The sequence below is a fragment of the Manis pentadactyla genome, chromosome 9, assembly GCF_030020395.1.
Source record: "Manis pentadactyla isolate mManPen7 chromosome 9, mManPen7.hap1, whole genome shotgun sequence".
Classification (NCBI taxonomy): Eukaryota; Metazoa; Chordata; class Mammalia; order Pholidota; family Manidae; genus Manis; species Manis pentadactyla.
Genome location: NC_080027.1, coordinates 40,920,764 through 40,937,118, shown reverse-complemented (window position 1 = coordinate 40,937,118; position 16,355 = coordinate 40,920,764). Strand labels below are relative to the sequence as shown.

Sequence of the window (16,355 nt, the reverse complement as noted above, 5' to 3'; positions counted from 1 at the left end):
TTTAAAGGCCTAAAGATCCAAAAGTTTACCAGCAGTGGACCATTAAGTGTGTGCAGCCAGGTCACCAAAGAGAAGGCCCAGTTCGTCACCCTAAGGAAGTGCCTGAGGGCCTATACAGGCCTGTAGTCTGTTCATATGCAGCCCTCTGAACTCACATACTGCCCTGGGCCTCCCAGGGGGAGGCTTGTGAGTGTGTGAACCATAAAGGAGAGGATGGGCATGTCTGAAGGACAAGGCTCCTGGGACTGGGTCACACTAACTCCAGTGCCTTTTCTCCCTGCACATTGGGCATTCCATGTCAAGTCTTGGTTAAAAGCTTGGGTCAAGTTCTAAATCAGACTGGCTGGTTTGAATTTAGCTCTGCTGCTTTCTAGTTATGTGACCTTAATCACATAATCTGGTGCTGCATTCCTCCCCAATGTCTTCTCACATCTCACATCTCACAATGTCATCTGAGCCTGGCTCTCACTCTCTCCAGGCCTAAGTGACTGTGTATGTTGAGATGGTTCTCCTTGAGGCTCCGTCATTTTCTAATTCTGTAAACCATCAGGATAAGACAGTGCTTTCTAGATGGCAGCAAAATAAATGTAAAGGTGAGACAGCCAGAAAAAGCTTCTCCAATCCAACACTGATACAGAAAACTGACTGGGTCAAGACCATAGGTCTCATTCAGATATTCCATCTGGGTGACAATTTTTTTGCCGTATCTGCAGATGGTTAGTCACCATTTGCACCCCACCTCAGCCCCTGCTGTACCCCAGAAAGCTGGGCCCATGGGCTGCATCACCAGGCCCCCTTGTCAACTGGCTCTCACTTGGGTTTGGACAATGGGAAATAACAGGAAACTAGAAGATGAGAAAAGAGAGAGGTAGGGTTATTTCTCCCTCTGCTTCCTCCCTGCTTTGATGTCTTCTCCACTCCCTCCTTGATCCCATTCCTGCTAGGCGCTATTCCTAGGCTCTAGGATCCGATTCCTACCTCACATTAGCTCCAGGAACACTATTCCTGCTGCTCCTTCAGCCCTAGTCTCTGGGGTGGGGGATGCCTCGCCATCCTTGTGCTCCTTCCCTTAACCTGCCACACCTCACCTCAGTACAGCAATCCCTTTTAAGTCTCTTCATTGGAACCATTAGAGGTGAATTGCTTCCTGCTGGCCTCCTAATACAGGACCCTCCACCTGGATCTGCCTATTCAGCTCAATCAGATCAAGACTTTCCCTGGAGCAAAGAAAGAACCAGCCCATGAACAGCTCCTCCCATGTACTCTAGGGCAGGCATGCACAGTGTGGCTTCTTTGGGGACCCCAGGGTCTAATTCTGACTGTCCCTACTAAAGAACTCTGGGCAGAGTCAGATGAGATTGGTGTGGTGAACCAAGACCACAGAACAAAACATGCCTTAAGGCAGAGCATGGTCAGGCCACTGCTCAGGCGGTTGGGCATCAAGGCTGCAGGAGCCGGGAACCTGCTCCAGAGAGGATCCCTGGGGGCCAGGAAGGGCCTGATCAGGAGCCACAGTGTTCTGGAAAGTCAGGAAGAAAAGGTAGGAAAAGCTCATCTCAGGAGAGAATTGATCAAAAGCTTGACAGAGAGAAGTGGAACCCCTGAGGGCAGTGACATGATGAGGTACACAGTGGTCAGTGGCAGCTCCCCCGTGGCCTCCCTGGGACACGGCCCCCCACCCTGCGCTTGCCTGGAACAGGCCTCCCACCTGAGGACAGGCTTCCCACATCCCCTCACATGCCATCCCTCCTCCCTTGGGGCTGGGCTGCCACTCACCCCAACCCTCTCACTTCCCTCACTAACCGCACCTGCCCAGACCACAGCCAGCCACACAGGCAGCCAGCAGGGCCCAGGTTTCAATTCTCATTTCCTCCACTCCTCTGGAGGCTCTTAATAAGTTTCAGTTTCTTGACAGGGGCTGGGCCTGACACTGACCTAGGTGTCCTCAATCCTCTGTCACTGCCTCCTTGCCATCATTTCTGCCTGTCCCCCAACCCAGCTCTCTCCTATCCTCTGCCCTCCTAGCAACTAGCATGGCTTCTAATATGCTGCTTTGACCATGCACTTCACTGCTCAAGACCCTTCTGTGGCTCCCCCGCCCTACAAATTAAACCCTAGCTGAGCAGTTCTAGGTCCTTCCCCACGTGACTCCTATGGCCTATAGGACCTCATTTCTCAGTCTCACCATTTCAGGTGCCCATTCTTCCAAATATAACATATATGTGTCCTTTTCCAGAACTCATCAGATTCTTTTAGCAACTTCACACATCTGAATAAGCTGCGCCCTCGGCCTTCAGCCTTTCTGCCTTTTCTCGGCCTGATAAACCCCAGATCAAAACCCCTGCTTCTGTAGAGCCTTCCTCCTTCACCCAGAATAAAATTAATCCTGCCTCTCTGGGTCTCCACAGCCTTGTTCAGATCTTGATGACAGCATGAAACTCAAGCTGACTATACTTCTATTTAGTTATGTCTTTTTCTGAACTTCCTGTCCTTTCAAGCCTCTGGCCCAGCTGGATCACTTTTTAACTACCGACCTTGGGCAGGTCATGTAACCTTCTCTGGTGCTCTCCCTGAGCCTCCAGGCTGGATCAGGTGCTCTCTGTTGAGTGTTTCAGCACCTACACCTACACTGATAATCATGATTATCCCATGATTCTGTGACTATCTCCCACCAGGCTGTGAGTCCCTTGCTGGCAAGGTAACAAGCCAGGATTCTTGTAGCCAAATTGTCTCTGTATACCCAATGCCCATCATTCCAGAACTCTTTATGGCACAGGTAAATTTAACCTAAACGCCCAATATTACAAGTAGGGAAACTGGGCCCAAAGAGGCCCAGAGATTTGCCTGGGGTCATGAACCAGCTTCAGGGCTTTTTCCTGTGCTCTGTCCCAAGTCCTTGGGCCAGCCTACTCTCCAGACCCCTTCCCTGGCATGGACCAGGCATGGACCAGAGAGCAGGCCTGCCAGACCTCACCTGTTGCTGTCCCATGGGCTTTCAGGGTGGAAGCTGCCAGATGCCCAGACATTTACTTCCTTCCTGGCTGCAGAGTGCTGAGAGCAACTGTCAGCTCTCAGGCACTTCCGTTTCACTCAGAGCCAGGCTTCCTTTTCGCCCCTTCAGTAGGCAGCAAGCAGAGCTCTGTCAGCAACTGGGGAGTTTTGTTTCTCCTTGAGAGCCCAGCCCAGACAGCTTTGGTGGTGGGCTCCCCACAAGGGCAGCCTCCATCCTTGAGGGTTTGTGGCAGGAAAACCTGGTTACCCCAAACTCTAGGAGATTAGAGTCTTAACCTTGATGAAACCTCATTTGACCTATTTGGGGAGTAAAGGGCCTTACATGAGGAAACTCTTGCAGAATCATAAAACCTCAGAGTCCTTGATAGAAACTGTTCATTTTACAGATAGAGAGACTGAGGCCCAAAAAGAGATTTTCCCAGAGCAGAAATGCAATGATGTACCTAGGGCATTTATTTGTAGGGAGGCCTGACCCTGAACTAAATAGACCCCATCTGTACTGCATTTGCCTATGTAATGTTTTGTTTTTCTATTTCCCTTCTACTGGCCCATCAAGTGCTGCTTCCCTCCGCTGCCGGGTCGAGTACCTGCCCGCCTGGTGAGTGACACGGCAACTGCTCATCCCCAACTTGGCTGACATTTATAACCAGATCGCCAAGCGTATAAAACGAATGTGTAAATACAAGTAAATTGGCTCAGATCAAGGGCTTGAGGAACATCTTTGGGATATCCAGGGGCTTTTTATGCTTAGTCTGGTTTCTGTAGCCCTCCCTCAGCAGAGAGGTAAATTCAGGCAGAAAGATGGGGCTTAGAAACATACTCTCACTGCACTTTATCAGTCCTTCTCCCCAGATCACGCTTAACCAACACGTACTTGGAGAGTGCCTCTGGAAGGAAGGCAGCAGCTTGCCCCTCTACTTTTCTCACTTTGAGAACTTCGTATCATCCCCAAGGCTGGGAGGGGCATTAAAGATCAGGCAGTTCAACCCAAGTCAGAGTCAGAGATAATTTCCTCCATCTATTTTTTTCTTTCCACAGCTTTTGTTATGCTCACACCAGGTCTAGTGCTTGGGGTATAAAATCCAGCAAAGTCTTATCTTGAAGAAACTCACCCCCATGAGCCATTCTAGGAGGTCAGGAAAGACTTTCTGCAGGAGGAGATTATGACTTGAAATATGAGATGTGGAATCTCCTGTGGTCCTCCTAACATTCGTCTAGGGGAGGACTTCTAATCTTCATTGGAGAGGTGATAAAACTGAGACCCCGCAAAGGTCAATACCCTACCTAAGATCACATGGTTAGTAAGTGGAGGGTATTCATCCCTGGGCACCCAGCACTGGAGTCAGAGGGCAACACCCTGGAAGAGCTGGGCCTAGCGGGCTGGGACAAGGTGGGATGTTCAGAGGCACAGAGGAAGGAACAGAAGTAGAGAGCCGGGAGCTGTGGGGAATCAGCAGGACATGCCATCTCCCCCACATTCAGTGAACAGAGGAGAGGACAGGAATCCCCAATGAGCCATCAGTTTATGGTATCAGGAGAGCAGAGTTGGTTTGGTCCTTGGACACCATATCATCCAGCCCCTGTTAAACTGAGGATCATGCAGAGCAATTGATGAGGACATGCAGTATCACAGTGGCTCTGTCTGGACTAGCACCCAAATGCTCTGTCCTCCAGCCCTGGCCTCTGTGCATAGCCCCGGCCACCACTACATTGTTGTATCCACTCTATGTTTACTGGTACACGCTCTGGATTGGACACTTTCAGGCACTGTGGGGACCAGAGGAACTGGCCTTGTCCCTGCTGTCAGGAGCTTACAGTTGGTGTAGGGAAGTCAGACCCAGCTCACAGACCTAGACTCCAGGTGCATATGGGAAATGGGGCAGCAGCAGGCATAAACAGACTGCTGGGGAGTTGGGTGGGGAGGACCTTAGTGTCCCAAGTGCCCTGGGCAAGTCCTTGGACTTCAGTTCTCCCCTATGTTCCAAGAAGGTACTGGAGTCAACAATCTCTGAGTCTGCAGTTCAGGCAGTCAGGTCTCTGCCCCCTGCTTGCCTTGCAAGTGTTGGGAGGTGGGGCTGGACCAAGCTGCTGGCAGTCTGGGTGGTGGGTGGCAAAGGAAGTGGCTTGAGCTGCTTGACCCATTACCAGCAGAGAAATCACAAACTCAGCTCTCAGACATCTGGGAGGCGTTGGGGAGCTGGGGTATTTTTAGAAAGCCAGAGGCAAACATGCCCGGAATTCTGGGCGTTGCTGAGCCCAAGAAGCTGGGAGGCCAGTGGAGGGTGAACCAAAAGAGGTGGCCCAAATCCTGGTTCTTACTTCACCAAGGTGCCTTTGCTTTTCCTGGAGGCCAGTGCTCAGGCTTATTGTGTTCAAGCTCTGGTTTCCCCGACTGGCCACTGATATGCTTCCTTCTGGGTAGGCAGGTGCTATTACAGAGCCGCAGGGGGAGGATGTGTGTCTGTAGCACTAGGACTCCATTGACTCCTTTGGCTAGCTGTTGGGGTGCTTTCTCTGATCCAGGTGAACTAGGGATCTAGAATAGAAAGGAGGCAACCCTGGGGAAGCTCAGGTCCTTTGCGGGGAGGGGGGAGGATGGGAACACAGAGTGATGACACCCTGAAACCACTTTGGCAAACAAGGGTGTATGGGCCTGGGGGAGCTGAGAAGGGGCCTGTTGGTTTCCCTGGGCTGCCACAGGACCAGATGATTACTACGGACAAAATGTAAGCTTCCAGCTGGGGCAAACTCTGGGTTCTAACTAAAGGGTGTCAGTCTTTTCTAGAGCCATGCCTTTCCTCTTGCATTATTTCTGAAAGATGATGTCACAGAATTGGAGTAAAGGTTAAGATGATCAGCCCTGGACCTATCAAATACCAGAAAAACTGACCAGTTTTCAGTGTCAGCTCTAATGACTGATGCTCCTGCCCGCTTCCCCTACCACATTCCCCCTAGTCCCTCTAGACAAATCCAATCCATCGTATTACAGATGAAGAAGACTCAAGGCCCAGAAAGGGGCATGTCTGACCCAGGATTCCTCAGGAAGAACTCTGACCTCTGTCTGGAACCTGAAGATTGCCACATGGTTAAAATCACAGGAAGGACACTCCCAGGCCCAACCATCACAAGAAAAGGGCTGGGGCATGGGGTGGGCAGAGGGCAGGAGTCCAGCCCCACACCAAGCCCCATCACAGCTGACTACAGCGGAGACCTGGTCTGTCTGCACACCCTCTCCAAGACAATCTGGCCTTTCAACCCAGCATTTCTCAAACCAGGCTTCTCAGTGTCCTAAGGGTTTCCAGCCTTAGTCATGAGCACTTGCAAATTCTCTACCTGAATTGTTAAATGTTGGACCTTTCCTCTCATGATAATCTAAACAAATTAATACAAGAATATTCTGGTTTGGCTGAATTTAGAACATCTTATAAAAGAGGCAGCTCTAGGTGTCAGTACCTGTGTCTGGATTTTTCAGCAAACTGGTTTCAATGATTCCCCTAAAGTGAGCACATTTAATTTCAGTGTAGTGTCTCAAGCTGATTTATCAAGTTTGAGACTCACTGCTCTCACTAAAATATTTATTTCCTTCCTGCAAGTTCCTGGACAGAGAGAAAGGCTCTCAGCTGGAATCAGAAACTTGGGTTTTAATTTTGTCTCTGGTCCCAGCTCACTGACTAACTTTAGACAACTTCCTACCTGGATACAGGTTGAGGTTTCTTCATTTGGAAATGGTTAGTTTGGGTGAGACATGACCCCTTCTGGCTCTCAAAAGCAGGATTCCAAATTGTGATGAGCTACCCTATCATCCCCACCTGCTCCTTCCCTCCCAGCCCCGCCCCACACACGCTAGTTCAAACCCATCTCTGAGGCCAGAGTTGAACTGAGCTGGTAGGTGGAGACACACGCAGAGAAGTGGGGCCTCCAGGAGAGTAGGAATAAGGCAGAGATAAAAGAAGCAGCTTGAGGGGGGTTGGAAGTTATCAGGAAGAAAGCTACCAGGCCAATGAGAGTTCTTACAACCAGTCAGGCTGTCAGCTGACACCCTTCCCAGAAAGCCTGGACACTCCTCCCCAGGGTGGTGGGATTTCACATCCTGGGTTCCTGCAGGGTTCTATTAAACCTCTCTTGCTTTGCTAGGAAAAGGTCTGAAGCTCTATCCCTAGACCAGGGAATTGCCTGGAAGAGCAGCTGGAGTAAGAGGAAGTGTCTGTCCTGTTGGCCCCCCGACTGTGGGCCCCAGGAATGACTGCCCTCCCAGTCCATATTCACCAGGACCTCAGGCAGGCTTTGCCTGCAAGTGACAGTTTGCAGACTGGATAAACTAATTGGGCACCCTCCTGTGCTGACCCATCAGTCTGTCCTGTCTTGTCATCCTGTACCTGAAGGGATCTCCTGGAGACACAGGCTAGAGAAGGGAGCAGGGGCACTTTTCAGATTGGAAGAGAGGGCAGGATGAAGGGAGGAAGCCAAGAGAAGGAATTTGGATAGGGAAGTGCTTGGAGAATGGCTGGGCTCCCCCACCCCTGGGTGGCCCCCCCGACCCAACCCATACCATACCTAGGTGGAGGCAGCTGCCTTCTCACCTGGATGTGGAAGCATCCTAGCTTTCAGTGATTTGGTCCCCACTCTGGCCTAGCTGAAGAGGCTTCAGAGCCCAGAGGTCGTAAGACATCTTCTCCCATAGAAACATGCCCAGCCCCAAGGCAGTCTGCCCCCCAGCCGAGGGGAGAGAGCACTGGCAGTGAGGCAGGAAAGTATATGGCTTTGGGGAGATCATGCTTCCTCAGTTTGGCCTCAGTTTCCTCCTCCTGGGCCTCAGTTTCCCCATCTGTACAGTGAAGAAGTGGACTCTGTAAATCTGAATGGCCCCTACAGTTGTAGGCAGGATGAAGTGGAAGAAACTGCTCCGCGAATAGGGTGCTGGCCAAGGGCTCCCATATCTTTCATCCTATCTAATCTCACAGCCACGGAGTAAGAAGCACCTCTGCCCAAATAAAACCGACAGAACTGAGGGCACAGGCTACTCTGGCCTCCTCAGAAATCAATCTTTGGGCAGGGAGAGCCTTTCAGTTGAGATGGAGCCAGCAACATTTTGCTCTAGGCAAAGAAAAGTGGCCTGGATATGTTTTATGTTAAATACACATAACATAAAATTTGCCTCTTTAACTGTTTTCAGGAATACAGTTCAGAGTACATTCACATTACTCTGGTGTAACCATCTCCACCATCTATTTCCAGAACTTTCCCACCATCCCAAACAGAAACTCTGTACCTATCAAATGATAACACTAACTCCCCACTCCCCCACCCCAGCTCCTGATACCCTCTTATTCTCCCTTCTGCCTCTATGAATTTGCCTGTTCTAGTACCTCATGTAAGTGGAATCATCCATTATTTGCCCTTCTTTGTCTGGCTTATTCCATTTAGGATAATGTTTCTGAGGTTCATTCATGTGTAGCATGTATTAGAACCTCTTCCTTTTTAAAGCTGAATAGTATTCCATTATATAGATATATCACCTGTTGTTTATCCATTTATCTGTTGATGGACATTTGGGTTGTTTCTACCTTTTAACTGTTGTGAATAATGCTGCTGTGAACCTGGGTGTTCAGTATCTGTTTGAGTCCCTGCTTTAAATTCTTTTGTCCACATACCTAGAAGTTAAATTGCTGAATCATATGGTGGTTCTGTTTAACTTTTTGGGGAACCATCAAACTGTTTTTCACAGTGGCCCTACCATTTTTATTCCCACCAGCAATGTACAAGGATTCCAGTTTCTCCTGGGGACATAGACTAGAAACACTTGTTATTTTCCTTTTTGTTACTTTATAATAATAGCTATTCTAATGAGTGTGAAGTGGTATCTCACTGGGGTTGGCCTGGATTTTTTTTAAACATATTTTAGCTGGAGAATCTTATCAGAGGAAAAGTTACCTGAAAGCTTCATGAAGTCTGGATGAGGAGTTGACAGTGGTTAACTGAAGGCAAGAGGGGCTGGTGAGGTATGTGTGTTGGTGGTGGTAGAGGGGTGCTCATGTGCAAAGGCACTTCCTTGGGTCTCTTCTCCCCTGACTTGCTCCACCCAGAGGTCCCTGAAGCCCTTCTGAGAAACCTGGTGGCATAGTATAAATGTCCCTGACTCATGGTCACTGAAGTCACTTCCCTTCTGGGGCACTAATCGGAGGAGGCCAAGTGTTACAGCAGAAGGAAGCTTCTTGTTTTTTGTCCTTGGGGGAGGACTCAGCCAGCCACCTTGGAGGAGGGCCTCTCTGTTTTGGCAGTCACTTGAGGTTATCAGATGTAAATAAGCCTTGGCAGAACAAAACAGGATCTTTTGTGGCCTGACAATGTCTGCCTCACTCAAGACCCAAAGGGATGCAGAGCTGGGAAGGCAGGGGACAAATAATCTTCCAGGGGACAAATGGAAGAAGGCCAAGCCCCATCCCTTGTAAGGCTCAAAATTATTCAACTCTCTTTCAAGATAACCATCCCCCATGAGCTCCCCTGGTCAGTGGGAAAGGGCCCCTCAGTGGTAGGGGAAAGGGGCCTTGCACTGGTGACCAGTCTCATCTCTGCAGCTGGGCTGAGAATCTAGAAGCCCCTTTGGACTTCCCTCCTGGAGAAAATTGCCTGTGCTCAAGAATGTTGAGACCTGGGTTTTAGAGTCACATGTTCATGGCTGCTGGGGTTCCAGTCAGGGAGGTAGAGCAAGGCTGGTGCCCAGCAGTGACTTTGGTTGAAATGAGCTAGTCCCTAAGGGTTTTAAGCAGTCCTATGAGTGGGAGAAAAGGCCCCTGGAGGAGTAGAATAGACTTCCTATGGATAAGATCTTGGGGGAGCTCAAGCAATTTATGGTGGAAAAATGTGACCATAATTTGTGCCTTAAACTGGTGTAAGACCATACCAGTTACATGTAGTTTTCCAGTTCTTGGCTTCTATACCTCTTAGAAGTAGAGCGGGGTGGGAATACACAAGTCTATTATCGCTTTCTGCACCCAGGCCAGCTTAAGACAACCCTAAAGAATGGCAGGGGAAGTGTCTGGGCCTCTTTCCACACTTTTGTTCCCTACAAATCCTTCTCAGGTACCCTGCATGAGCTCCCGGCTGCTCCTTATCCTCAGGTTTCCAACTTGCCCCCTCTCCTAGGTCTATAGCCCAGGATGGTATTCAAGTGCTCAGATCATTTCCTGCTCACTCCCTCTATCAGAATGTATCCAGCCTGGGCCCAGATCCCTCTGAACCTCATGAGGAACACTAAGCTCAGCTGACAAACCAAATTGACCTACGAAACTGATGGCAATAGTAGTAGTTAGTTCATCTAGCCAAGAGGGCTTCACATACATGCCTTCCCTGATTCCATTCACATTTTACCAAGGATCTTACTCCAAAACACAACAGCCTGAACAATATGTTGTTGGAATGCACCACGTTAAAAAGAAAAACACAGGCCCAACATGGGGTTACTTCTCCTAAGCCAGTTCACCAAACTGGGGCTTAATGCCCAACCTAACTGCAATTTTAGCCTCTCCCAGGAGTAGAATTTTAAATCAATCAATCTGGAATTTGCTAATCACTAGGGAGGTAATCTGCATAAGTCCCCCCCTACACCCAACCAAGAGAGGGAGACCTTACCTGAAACAATCCGTATCTCTTCTTTTGCTAATAACTTTTTGCCCCACCCTCCTGTCTAAAAACCTTCCATTTTATGCAACTCAGAGCATTTCCCTACTTGCTAGATGGGATACTGCCCCATCATGAATCACTTAATAAAACCAATTACATCTTCAAATTTACTGGTTGAATTTTGTTTTTTAACAACCACCTCAACAGTCTTTTAGCTCTGTTGTGCAAAAAAGGTGTGATTCTGTATAGTAGGTACATACCCAGACATGAGCAGGGAGGGGGCTGGGAATTTTGGCTGGTGTTTACATTTGTTAGATGCTTGTTTATATTCTAAACATTCTGTGTAAACTGTTCTCCTGGGATGTGGGGATGGAGGGTTTAGATAACAGACCTGTCAAAACTGGTTCCAACATGGAGGAGAGATTGACCCTGGCTTCTCCTCCAAATATATTATACATTCATTTGCATACTAAAAACCACATTCCTTGGTGCCATGATAGTTGGAGGCAGACCATCTAAGGACAAAAAGAGGGTGTCACCCTATTTCCCAGAAATCCCCTCCCTATTCTGAGAAAACCCCACCTATCCTGATGAATATTCCACATACACATCCTCTCATAAGACCACCCAGCCCAAACTCCACCATGTTGCTCACCTGTGGAACATACACACCCTCCTTCATTGAGTGTGTACTTTTGCTTAATTAAACTACTCTTTGCTTCTACCTGCTCAACCTGCTTGTGAATTCTTTTTCCATCAGAGTCAAGAAATCTCTCCCAGGTTGAGGTCTCACCTAGTGTGTAGGGAGATCTTCCCATATTGGATTTCCCAACAACTATTTTATTGGTGTGATTTTAGGCACAATTGAAAGGATGTTTGGAAAGATACTTTCTTGCCAAATAGGCAGCCTCTACTAACCCTCAGAGAAGACAGCATTTTCTGCCTATAGGTGAGGGGGCCCAGATGAGGCCTAGGGCTCTGGGCTACACAGGCCCAGCCCCAGTTGTGACCTTCAGTTCTACTCCTCTGGCCAAGATGTTAAATTTAGATCCACCATCAGTCCTGAAGCAGGTTAGACAAGTCACCATGGGCACGTGGCTGGGTAACCAAATTTGCCTAAGATGAAATTCTGATTATGCAGAGGAGATCTTTAGCCTGCAATGTTTTCCACATCCAGCACACAAATGAAAACATTTCTTCTTGGCCACACTCTGAAGGGAAAAAGCCCAACAGGATAGAGGTCAAGATAAGAGAACAGGGTAAGAACAAAGGCACTGAATCGCCTCAGCCATCAAATCTTCATCAGCCAATCTGCTCATCAATGCCTTATATTTGCTAATTCATTTTTGCAATCAACCAATCAATCCCATTCAACTAATTAATGAATGAACTAGTCTTCATTCAATCACACATGTACTTATTGGAGCAACCAGTTAGTTTCATTCATTCGTTCACTTTTGTTAACAAACCAACCTTCATTCAACCAACAAAATACTAAGTAGTCATTTAGTCTTCATTAAAGTAAGCATTGCAAACATCAAAGGTCAGAGCTAGAAGAACCCTCAAGGCCATCTAGTTCAGCTGATTCAATCTTGTAGGCATCCTTTCCATTGCAACTTTGCCAGATAGTCACCTAGGCTTTATTGAGCACCTCTAATAGTAGAGAGTTCATTATCTTCAAAGGCTGCCTGGACTGTTGTGGAGCAGCTTAGGCTGTAAGAAAATATTTCTCGGCCCCCTTGTAACATTATATCTACTTCTGGGGCTTCATTCTAGGCCACCCAGAACAACTCAGCTCCTATGCTAGGAGAACCTGTCACCAGGTAAAGATGGAGACTGTGTTCTCTGGGCTTCCTCCTTTCCTTACCTGGCTGTTGTAGGTGATGTTCTCTTTTTGTTCTAGTCTCCCTCTTCTGGTCAGGCAGACCTCTACTCTGTCCAGAGCTCTCTCCTGGTTTGGGGATTGGGATGGGAGGCCCCATTCCAGGTGTAATGTGACCAGCTCTGCAGTAAGGATTTGGTCACCTCCATTTCTAAACAGACTAAGCCCCTGTGTTTGTCATGCCTGCAGCTATGGTTGAGCACCTTAAAGGCAGTTGGTTCAGTGACTTGCTAGAGACCTCAGAGATGGCCTGACCCAAGGCTTTGCCCAAATGGGGGCAAAAGGGTTTTGGTGGGCCAATCATTCCTCCTCTGAGCTCTGAAGAAGAAACTGAGCCATTGGAAGCAGAAGATTGGAAGTTGTATCAGAGCACCAGTGAAGGCTTATCCAGCCCAAGCAGAATTGGCCTTTGAATAATACCTTAACACCAGATTAAAGTTTTTGTGTCTATGAGGGCAGCAGGAGGTGTATTAATCAGGGATCTTTTGGTTGTAAATCATGGAAATTCATTTTTAAGGTGTTAAGCAAATCAAACAGATAAAACCCAAAAACAAAAAAGGGGAGGGTTGAATTATTGGCTCACATAAATGTGAAAACAACTGTAACTCCGGGCCAGAGGGGGTTCCCAGCTATGGGCAATTTCATTCTGGATTCAATGAGACTGGTAAATGACAACAGAATGTTGGAGGATAAAAGGGTTTATACCAAGTTTTATTCTCACTGTGGCAAGTCAAGGGCTAGAATCATGTCCTCCTCTGGCAAGTCTGCATTCAGCAAGCCTGTCTCTGCCTCTGCCTCTGCTCCAGGCTCTGCTTTGAGCACTGGACAGAGCTCTTTAGATAGCAACACAGGCAATATAACTTATTGCCAATGGGTGTGTAAGCATTAGCCTACCAGTAGGCCAATTACATCAAGAAGTAGATTAGGGTCAGGTGAGGATCCTGGCCACAGGAATGTCCATATTCCCTACACTCCACCCCTCCAGAATTCTTACCTCACAATCTACAAGCCCTTAATCCTCCATATGGTCCCTGTGCAAGAAATCTGGAACATTGTAACCAGATTGTACAATAGCAATAGAGGCTACAACAACATACAAATAGCAGCAGAGATTATGATGATGATCTACAAATAACAACAGATGAGCTTCAGGAATGGCTAGCTCAAGGCACACAAGTCAAGTCACCAGGAATTTATCTCCATCTCACCACTCTGCCTTCTTCTGTATTGGCTTCTCTTTCAGGTTATGCTCCCCATGTGGTGGAAAGATGGTCCCCAAAAGCTCCATCCTCACATCAGCCCTGCTGGAAAGAGCTTATTTTCACAATAGTTCTGAGGAAAATACCAGACTGAGTCTCATGGGACTGACTGGGTTACTTCCCCAACCCTGGAGTTGTGAGGGTGGGGTCAGTCACATGGGAACTCCTTGAACTGAGAATGCAGGCAGAAAAGTCTCCCAAAGGAAACCAGGGTGCTGATACCAGAAAAAGGAATAGCTAAACAGCAGTCAGTGAAAAATGGAGACATACACCCAATGAAATGAACTCAGGAGACTGATGTTAAAAAAAAACCCAAACTTCCTTGTGTGACCCCAGGCTGGAAATTGATGTTAATTCAATCTTGAAGGACACAAGATTTATTAAGAAACTTGTCTCCAGGAAGGGGCGAGGTGGACTGAGGCAGATACCCTTGGCTGATTTGGGTCCCCGCTCCCTCCCCTTTTATCCTTAGTTTCAGAGACAGGATTTCCTGGAGCTAGAGCTGCTGCTGTGGAGCTGGCTACCAGACAAGCACTGAAACCTCTGGTCAAGGCCACATGTTACCAGAAAGGAGAGACATTTGCAAGGAGTGCAGCCCCAGGCACAAGAGAGGAGGATGCTGAACTGTGGTTAGAGCTACCCAATGAGATGTTACAGGATGGTGGTGGGAGAAGGAGAGAAGTGGCAAAAATTATGAGATTTTAGGCTCTGGCAATAGGAATCAAATATGATTTCAAAGCTGCAAATCAATGGCTCCATCTCTGTGCAAGAATGACCAGTGAGTGGAATATGCAGTGAAATGAGGAGGTGCTGGGATTTATGAGACATAGAGACAATAGGAAGGAGACAGGGCCCCTCCATGTGTTAAGACTGAAGAGATGATGAACCATGAATTGTAGAACAAGAGTACTTGACTGCAGGTTAGAGAACCTGGCCCAGCTAGAACAGATAACCATTGGTGCAGCTGATAGGGAAGCCTTACTGAAAAAGGCAGAAGTCTCCAGAGACCAGATTTCCTATGCTGGGTATCTTCCATTCTCTACCCTGCCCTGCCCTGCTCTCTGCCTCAGGAAGCTGACCCACATAGACTTAATTAGCAGGAATCCTGTGCTTCTGGCTTCAGGTTTGGTTTCTCCAATGGAGAGTCCCAGCTGGAAATCCAAGGAAGGTAAGAGAGTGAGGTCAGGGTATTTATGCCCTCCCCTCCCATCTTATGGCAGTGCCTTGGCCTAGCTGTATCCCTCAACTAAAGGTCACTGCTCCTCTCAGAGATGCTGACTCCACAGGACTCTTCCTCATTCTAGGTTGCAGTAATTGCTCCCCCCACCCTACCTACCATTGGCCATTCAGGTCTAGCAGTGGTGACAGCTCTGCTGATAGTAGCTGCAGGTTATCGCACTTGAGATTTCCCTACTCTTTGTAAATAGTCCTTTTATAAATAAAACTTCCTTCCATTTTCAGTTGAGTGGGCCATCTGTTTCTTGTTGGGACCCTGAATGAACCTGTCCCTGAAATTCTGCCTTGTAACTAAGTGGGAGGAGGAGGCGGAGGACATGAGTAGGCAGTCCTCAGAGAAGGAAAAAGAGCAGCCGAGTTCTGGCTGAGGAGCCACTAACACTGGGGAGGCAGGAGGGTGCAGATACACTCAGCTTTCCGAATCTGAGTCCCTGGCAGGAAACCTGCGGTTGGGGTACTCAAGGCCAGTGATTAATAGAAAGTTCTTCAGCCTGAAGCTCAAGCCAAAGCCTTGGGTGTCCTCTCTCCCACTGGGATTGGCACTTGCTGGCACCTAACAGGTCCCTGTACTTGTCGGTCAGACTGAAGGGCAAGCTGAGTAACACCAAGGACTCCAGAGTTTGAAGCACTCTAGCATTTATTTTCACTGTGACCAGGAAGGCCATTTTGTGGCAGATGCACCTCTGAGGAAGCTCAGTAAATACATCACTTTTTCCCCTTTACAGGAGATGGGAAGCTCAGAGCTGAGGCAGGCAGGGGCTGACCTAGTGTTGGGGGAAGGGGTCAAAGATGTAGAGATGGGGCTTGTCTCTGAGGGCAGAGGAGGTGAGAGAAAACTCAAGCTGTGTGTTCAGTCAGCTCTCCATACTCCTTTTTAATGCTAATACTTCCACATATCAACCAACAATGGCTCTAAATCTTCATGTTTCTCTTTTCCCCATTAAAGTTGTGTGTGTGTGTTTGCGGGGGAGGGTGGAGAGAGGCATCCAAGGGGCTCCCTTGAAGATACTGGAGATGCCTCCAGAGGGGAGAGGAGCTTCTCCCACTAGGTGCTCACTGAGCTAGAACCCAGCAGGCCATTTTGGTGCTGGTGATAGAACAAAGTGTGATGAGAAAGCGGCGCTGTGGACAGGGAGGACCTGGACCATGTTCCCTGGAGACTGGGGGTTTCCACGCAGATACTGGACCAGAGAGTTCTGAAGGTAGGAGGCCCATGGAGAGGCCTATGTTAGCTAGCTTGTCAGGACCAGCGTATGGTGAACCAGGGAGGAAAACTGGGCTATCCCTCCCAGTTCTTATAGTTCCCATGACTCCATGTGACAGAGCATGAGGGTTAGAGTAGGGGC

At 48.3% G+C, this 16,355-nt stretch overlaps 1 protein-coding gene across 1 annotated transcript in view; it reads right to left on the bottom strand.

Annotated features, from left to right (window-relative positions):
• Positions 1-3,093, bottom strand: part of FCHSD2 (FCH and double SH3 domains 2) — a 359,006-nt gene extending 355,913 nt beyond the window's left edge. Inside the window, exon 1 of the mRNA XM_036888620.2 lies at positions 2,975-3,093. Within this exon, the coding sequence (XP_036744515.2) occupies positions 2,975-2,989 (15 nt within the window). The 5' untranslated portion in view covers positions 2,990-3,093. The remainder of the gene's footprint in view (positions 1-2,974) is intronic.
• Positions 3,094-16,355: the final 13,262 nt, after the last annotated feature.